Genomic DNA, 8,246 nt, shown 5'->3' with positions numbered 1-8,246 from the left:
TGGGCCCCGGCCTTGGCGAGCGCTAACAGCTGCTGACACCGCCCCGTCTCACCCTACCCCTCCCTACCCTTGGCGGCCTCAGGTTTGTGGGGGCGTACGTAACTCGGGCGGGGGGTGAAGGTGGCAAGTCCCCGCGGCCCCACCCGCTGTGGACGAGGGGGTCTAAGCCCGGGAAGCTGGGACCCGGTAGTCTTCCCTCCCCTAGGGAAGTTGATGGAGTTTTCTCGGCGGAAGACTTGGCGCAGAAACTTCCTCAGTCCCCCTCCATGCAGGCGACGCCAAGTGAGGCTGAGGCCGGGGACGAATCACCGCAGAGCTGTGTGTCGACGGCGCACGCTGAGTGGACAGTGGGGAAGCCTGTCAGCTTGTTAGCCCCGCTGATCCCGCCCTGTATCTCAGGGCAGCCTTTAACCTTTAGCCCCAGCGGGCGCCAGCCACTCAGATCGCTTCTTGTTGGTATGTGTAGCGGCAGTGGCCGCCGGCGGAGCAGTCTGAGCCCGACGATGAGGCCGGGGACGGGAGCCGAACGTGGAGGCCTCATGGTGAGTGAAATGGAGAGCCAACCTCCCTCGCGGGGTCCCGGGGACGGGGAGCGGAGATTGTCCGGCTCAAGCCTCTGCTCCAGCTCTTGGGTCTCTGCTGACGGCTTCCTGAGGAGACGGCCCTCGGTAAGGGATCAGTGGGGCCGGAGAAAGCGGCACAATGAAAAACGGAGTCTAAGACAGGAAGCTTTCTCCAAAAGGAGAGGAAGATAAGAGTACACTAAGGAAGAGCTCGAGATGGTGGGATACGTCTCGAGGAAGAGAAATGGAGGGTTGGGCGGCACAAAGAGGAGGATGTGGGACCTGGAAGTTCCCGTCGGCTTGGCCTAGACAGATGCGCGAAGGTGCAGGGCCCTGGGCGGGCAGAGTGTTGGACCTGCAGGCCCGTTTTAGTAAGGAATCTTAATTCAGTAACACTTTTAAAAAGATCACCAAAATTTATTTTCGCTAGTAATGGTGCTGTTTTGCAGGGAGGCCTGTTGGAAGAATTGGCAGGAGATAATTACCTGGTTTAAAACCTAGAACAATGGACACATGTAAAGAAAATAGTTGTCTTTTTAACAAGTGCATTAAAACGGATGAATTAGTTGTTTGCATTTTAGAGTCTAAATTGACACGACCGCAGTCTTTTAAATGTGCTTTTGCGAAAGGAATTTTACCTGGAATGGTCTTAAACTGATACCAGAAACTGGTATGCTGTTTGTTAGGAATGAAGTATCGTTGGGTATCCATATTCCTCTAATTTGGTAAATTTAGCATTTTAAAGTCAATAGCCAATAACGCTATAAAATATCGGCTGACTTTGCATTTGTGTAAAATAGGACGTTTTGATTTTCACCATAATTTTTTACATTAGCGTTCAACACCTATTCTCTCAGCTTTGCAAGACAGTAGTTGATTAAGTAGATACTACTTGACCCCCAGAAAAGACAGCTATGATTCACCTGCCCCATCAGTGACTTTAATCTTTACCATTTTATTGTGGAAATTGCAGGCTTTTTATAAATACTGGCATAAGTGGATTTTGTTTGAAACAAAAAAGCACAAACTAATCCAATGGTACAATCACAGTTTAGTCTAATACTGTGTCACTGTGGGTAAGTGATTAGTTCAAGTGAGAATTTTTGAGGAGAATGTAACTTGCTGACTAAATTTTTACTCTTTTTCAGATGGGGCACCCTGGCATGCATTATGCACCAATGGGAATGCACCCTATGGGTCAGAGAGCAAATATGCCTCCTGTACCTCATGGAATGATGCCACAAATGATGCCCCCTATGGGAGGGCCACCAATGGGACAAGTAAGAATGTTACATATTTGTTTTTTTTGCATTAATATTTACCTCAGCTGTTACTGTGTCAAGATCTCAAAATGTAGGTTTGATACTGTACTTTGTCACTGTTTGAGCATTAGTTTATGCCCAGATAATGTTTCAAATAAGGCAAATGTTGAATCATGAGTGTAAGGAAAATTTGAATATTAATGGAAGTTTTGTAAATTTACTACTTCAACAAAATTAAGTTTTTTTAATTTTAAAAGTGACAGTGTACTTTTTAACAGTGATTTTTTTACAAGCATGTCAAATGGATTAATCTTGTACGTAAATATCTGATAGGGATAATGTAACTTATTTTTGTGAATCATGTAAAATGCATGGAATCAAAATAGTTATTTAGAAATTTGTCTTAGAATTAATTTTATTCTTGAAAGACATTCCTCTTTGTGTGTAGGGGTGGGAAGATTGTTTTCTAATTCTGATACTTCGCAGGACAGTGCCAAATAGTTTATTTTCCACTTACACTTTTTTTTTTTTTTTAATGCTTATGCCTTCTGCACTCCTGTTTATTAGCTTCCCCTTCCATCTCTAGCCTAAAATGTAAATGGACAACTTGTGGAAGTGATTTGTATCAAAAGATTTTAATGCTGACTCAGTGACTTTGATAGAACTGAGTTTCTAGAGAGGCGTCCATAAGGGTAACAGGATCAAGTACTGAACTTAATTGTGTACACTATGTTAGGTTCTATATTACACCTGTCCTTAGGCGGCTGAGTTATTTGCATTTGAATATCTCACAAAATCATGAAAAATTTAGGCTAGAAAATTATTTTGGGAAGCCTATTTATTATCTATGATCCTTTCCTAATGAGTACTGTTTACTTTGTTATTTGTTTAAGCCTTGATTGTTAAAGTTTTTAGTGAAATTATAGTGGAAAAAGGAGCTTGCTGTATTTTTTTTTTTTACCTTAACAGTAGAAGGGCTCAATGTCAACTGGGTTTCTTCTTTTGCATTTGGAATATAGCCCTTAATTTTGTACAAAAATCTTTATTCAAAGGCACCAGACCCAAAAGATTCTGCCTGCAGGAGTTCTTTATATAAAAGACTCTTTTAGCTTGTTACCCTAGAATAACACAAATTTTAAAACTCCATAGGAAATCTTCTTCTATTTCCTTCCATCTCTAAACAGCAAGGAGCTCTTCTTGTTTTCTTGGTAGAGCTGCTCTAAATAGATAATGAGCTTTAAAAAATATTTATTCTTTAAATGCTCTGGTTCTTATTTAAAATTAGTTTCTTTCCACAGAAAGATAAAATAAAACAATTTGCTACTGCCAGATGCTTCTCTCTTTTCTGGGGCCTTCTGTTTCCATTGGGCCAATCAAGGTAAGTTTTGCAAGGGATTGACCTGCTTACCCTTGCTGTAATGGTGCTAGTGCACTACCAAAGCCAAGATACCAGCTAGTCATTGCTAGTAAAATGCAGATTTTGTTTTTTAAAAGTACTTTTATGTATCTCATTGACATAAGCTGGTTGCAGTTTGTTTTATGGCCCTTTCTCTTTAGCTGTACCAGTGGCCATCCCCCTAAAAAGTTTGCTTGGTATACATCTACTCAGATACTCTGAATTTTCCCTTACAGTTTTCTTCTGCTTTTTTTCTAGGCCAGTATATGCTGTGTGCCTTTAAATACACCTAATTATGTAGATACAGTTCTTTCTCCCTTTGTTGGCTCCTGTTAGACAGTGGATAAATACTTTAGGAGTCCAGCATTGAACATCCCAAGAGAATCTACATCATTTTTCTCAAAATTGAATCATTCTTCTTTCCCCCTTTAATATCTTACAAATATGGTTCCCAAATCTTGGTAAAAGTTACTTCTTATTTTAGCTGGGAGAGTGTAGATAATTTGCATCCTCAAATAAATGAGGAATCTTATTTAAAGTTCTGTAAACATCCTTTAAAAATAAAAGTTAATAAGTAGCAGAAATTATTTTTTGTGTCATTTTTTCTGTCTGTACTCTTAAGAAGTATTGATGAGCAGTAAGCAATCACAAGATAATAGAGGAGAAGCAGGGTGCCTATATTATTTAGCATTGATGGTATGATTCTGCTGTACAGTTTTATAATTGAACTCACAAATTCTTTAGATTTTGAGACTGAAGGTTATGGAACCTTCACGTACAGATGGCCTTCCTTAACTGCCAGGTTTTACATCTGTGATTTCAACCAACAACTATTGGTTGACAGTGTTAGAAAAATAAATTGCATGTGTACAGTACAAGTACAGACTTTTTGTTGTTGTTCCATAAACATTGCATCATAACTATATGTATTAGCATGCACATGGTATTAGGTATTATAAGTAATATAGACATGACGGAATGCACAAGAGGATGTGAATAGATTATATGTGCGTACTATGCCATTTTACATAGTAGGAGTTTGAGCATCTGTATTTTGGTATCCATATGTATGTCCTAGAACCAGTCTCCATGGGTTGCTAAGGAGCAACTGTATTGACTACACCTTGTTAAGGTCTCTTAGTAGGACCACCTGAAGACTACAATTGGTGGCAGTCTTACTTGCTAAATGATTGTGACCTTAGGAATGTTACTGAATATGACACAAAAAATTTAAAATTTGCCTGTAAAACAATATTTAGAATGAACACAGTAATAATCTGGGGAAGCCATAGTACACAATTTTAAAATGGGACAAGTTAACGTAGAGATATGGTTATTTTCATTTTTTTTTAAATGAAATAACCTAGAATGCCATTGTCATAATTCAGTCTGAGTATGTTGCTAATAAGTATTTAGAAATTATCAGATGGAGCTTAACATTTCATATTTCTCTCAGTTATTTATCCTGTAGATCAAATTCATCTCTTATATGCATAACTTTATGGGGAAAATATCATACTTTTATCAAATTAAAGTTTCAAAAACCTTTATAAGTTGTATAAACTTAATGAAAATATTTTCTGCCTGTTTGCAAAACTCAAAAATTTCCAGTAGAAATTTCTATTGAAGTATAATTATATAGGACTGTGTTCCTTCATATCTTAGTAATACGTCTTATTCTTTTTTGTCCTTTCTACACAAAGAACATGCACATCCTGCCATCTATCAACCACAGATGATTTGCCTTTTCCCAAAAGAGTCACACCAATTCTTTCTTTTTTTTTTTTTTTTTGCCTTAATTTTTCTTTTTTTTTTTATAAAAGATACATCCTGCCATCTATCAACCACAGATGATTTGCCTTTTCCCAAAAGAGTCACACCAATTCTTTCTTTTTTTTTTTTTTTTTGCCTTAATTTTCCTCTTCTTTTAGTGAGAATAAGATCTATAACAGTGATGGATAACCGTTTAGAGCTTTCAGTGATACAGCCTGCTGTGGCACATGTGCTGTAGGTTCACCACCACTGAATTTCTATAAGATCCCTTCAGACTCAACAGCCTATGATTCAGTCAAGATAATTTGAGAATAGATGGTACGCAATATTATGGTTTGATGTGGAAATAACAAAATTCTGCTGGACATGGTGGCTCATGCTTATAAATTCCAGCACAATAGGAGGCTGATGCAAGAGAATCTCAAGTTGGAGCCCAGGAGGGCAACTAGTGGCTCAATGAGACCCTCTTTCAAAAAATAAAAGATGGCTTGGGATGTAGCTCTGTGCGAAGACCCCTGAGTTCAGTGTCCATTACTGAAAAGAGAAGTTTTTTTTGTGTGTGATGCCTTACTAGTTCTAAATATTCAGCATTTCGTCTTGATTCATCATTCAATAAATTAACAAGTGAACATTTGTGTTTTACAAATAAATTTGATTCTCTTATTTTGATACTGAATAAGGCAGGCTCTAACAGATCTTTATTTGTATTCCTGCTACCATATGAGCACAGATTGTCATACTCCCATGGCTAGGATACTCAATTTTTTTAACAGATATTATTTCAAGGCTGTCCTCCTCTCCAAAACTGTGAATGTCAGTGTGATGTTTCCTTGCCCAAAAATCTCCAGTATTTTTCTATACGTATGGCCTAGTATCGCAAATGTACAATATAACTTTCAAAGATCTCCTAAAAGTCAAAGCACATTTCAAAAACGGACATCTTCGCATTTCTAAATGAACCAAAACTAGACTTTTCGTATCTTCAGTGATTATATTAGATTAGTTCATGACTAAACTTCTGTTGTTGTCTTTGTTTCTTACCCCAAATTCACTTTCCTTGGAACTTTTGCTTACCTAAATTCTATTTCAAGTTCTGCCTTCTCAAAGAGTTTGTTAGAAATTACTTTGGCCAATATGTACCTCCCCTTTAAGCTAAAAATCTTGTATTATGTATTCATACTCTACTGTCCCATTTATTTTAGCACTTAGTTATTGACTTTGATTTGTGGTTTTCACTTGCTGATTTCCCACCAAGTAACAGATTGTGAACTCTTAAAGAGCAGGCACTATTCTTATATTGTTTGTAAGAAGCCTGTGTAAGTGCCGAGCAGTTCTTGGCACATGGGTGCTCAGTAAAATACTTATTGAATGAATGAAATAACTACAAGATGCTGTTGCCCACAATACAACTCAGAAAGTCATTGTTACATGTCTTTGTCTCCAGCCTTTGCTTGTGACCTTAGGTTGTTATCATTTTAGTTTCTGCCTCCTCACTCTCTTTTTCATTTAATAAAAATGGAACATAAGAATAAGTAAGTACTTTTATTTGGTAAATAACTGAAATATTTAAGTGACAGGCAAAACTATTTCTGTTCTATCATTGATAATCATCAAGTTTTACTGCAGAGTTTTATTTTACTCTGGAGTTTTCCATAAAGTAGAGAAAGATAATTTGGAATGTAAGACTTCGAGAATCTTATTTTGTGCAGGTAACAGAATCTGTGCCTTTCAAGTAGACATTAGCCAGTGACAAAAAGAAACTTTTTGTTCTGTTTCTTGAGACAGGGTAGTTCAGGCTGGCCTTGAACTTACGCTATAGCCTAGGGTGGCCTTGATCTTGTGATTATCTTGCCTCAGCCTCCAGAGTGCTGAGATTTCAGATGTGTGTCACCATGCCCAGCTAAAAAGAAACTTTTAAAAAGTTATGTGCTCATAATAACTTAATCTAGATAATTTTTGTGCATTTACATTACTTAGGCAAATATTTTTTTAAAAACACATTAAGTCAAATCTAATATGTGTAACTTTAGACTGGGGAGTAAGCATTTGACAGGTTTTTACTAGTAGACTACAGATATATTTATTAGTGTTAGCAATTCATTTAAATATCAATTGACTTAAAATTTTCAATTAAAATAATCTAAATGTGGGAAGTATTTGGAGAGACATAAGAAAAATGGAGTATTTATATCCCTTCAAGATTCACAAAGTACACTCTTGGAGAAAAGCCTTTTGAAGCTTTTAATCAAGTAATCTGTCCTGATTATCTCTTCCTATTCTTCTCCCCAGTCTCCCGTTTATGTTTATTTTATTTTGTCTAGCACATTGCATGGACTTAGAATTTTGTGAAGAAGGTTTAATTAAGGCCATTTATCCATTTAATTTGCTTTCAAACAGGCAACATTGTAACAAGTTAGTATTAACACAAATATGAAACCCCAGATAGACAAATAACAAATCTATTTGTTAATTGTGGGACCAAAAAGAAAAGAGGGCCATGGATTTAGCTAAGTGGTGTTGCCTCCTACCTCACAAGATCAGGGTCCCAAGTTCAATCCCTGGTACCAAAAAAAAAAAAAAGAAAGAAAAGAGAAATGTCAACAAGCTAGCCTGTTCATTTTTAATTGTGTTTGTTAAAAATGTTGATGACGTGACTGAGTCACAAAGTACTATTATCAGTAGGTGGAAAGATTTGGTGCGTAGGCATAGCCCATACCTGTGTACTAGGGTTTTATTTTTTGGTTTGTTTTTAACCTAAAAACAATAGGTCTAAGTTGTAAAAGTTTATAAGTGAAAATGAGTACATTACTTTGTCATGTAGAAGTTGTCTTTCATTATTTACTTTTGCATACCGTCATACTTCCTTTAGTCAGTAGATATATTTAGGTCCCTTGGGTGTAATGCTAGTGTAAGATGAACAATGTGTTCCTTGTTCTCCAGGAACTTATACTCATTTCTGAGATACCTATTTGAATGGTGTTTTGTCTTCCTCCTGCTATTATGGCTGATAGAATACTTTGAGCATTTGAAAAGCTAATGGATATGAATCTTTTCTGTATTTGCTTTTTCTATAAGGCTCTCATCTTAGACTTTCATTTTGGAGGAGAAAAAAAAGCAATATTCTTATTACAATACAAAATGGAGTCATACTCATTAGGTCCTGATCTTCTATTTGGGTTTAAACTTTTCAAATGACTTTTTTTTTTTTTTTTTTTTTTTTTTTTTTTTCCGGGGTTTTAACTGGTCCTTTTC

The 8,246-nt window shown here is 37.0% G+C and overlaps 1 protein-coding gene across 10 annotated transcripts in view; it reads left to right on the top strand.

Annotated features, from left to right (window-relative positions):
- The first annotated feature begins 6 nt into the window (after positions 1–6).
- Prpf40a (pre-mRNA processing factor 40 homolog A) overlaps positions 7–8,246 on the top strand; it is a 51,039-nt gene continuing 42,799 nt past the window's right edge. For 4 of the 10 annotated variants that reach the window (XM_033757243.1, XM_033757246.1, XM_033757244.1 and 1 more), the window contains exons 1-2: positions 179–668; positions 1,712–1,843. In XM_033757243.1, the coding sequence (XP_033613134.1) occupies positions 267–668; positions 1,712–1,843 (534 nt within the window). In that variant the 5' untranslated portion in view covers positions 179–266. Of the gene's footprint in view, positions 83–178; positions 669–1,711; positions 1,844–3,123; positions 3,204–8,246 lie in introns of those variants that run through there. The other 6 variants (XM_033757247.1, XM_010641409.3, XM_010641408.3 and 3 more) reach the window with 3 other exon arrangements.

Source organism: Fukomys damarensis, unplaced genomic scaffold (assembly GCF_012274545.1).
Source record: "Fukomys damarensis isolate Sample0158 unplaced genomic scaffold, DMR_v1.0_HiC HiC_scaffold_29, whole genome shotgun sequence".
In the NCBI taxonomy this organism is placed as follows: Eukaryota; Metazoa; Chordata; class Mammalia; order Rodentia; family Bathyergidae; genus Fukomys; species Fukomys damarensis.
Note: the sequence above shows the minus strand (reverse complement) of the source record. Positions and strands in the feature narration are given on the sequence as shown.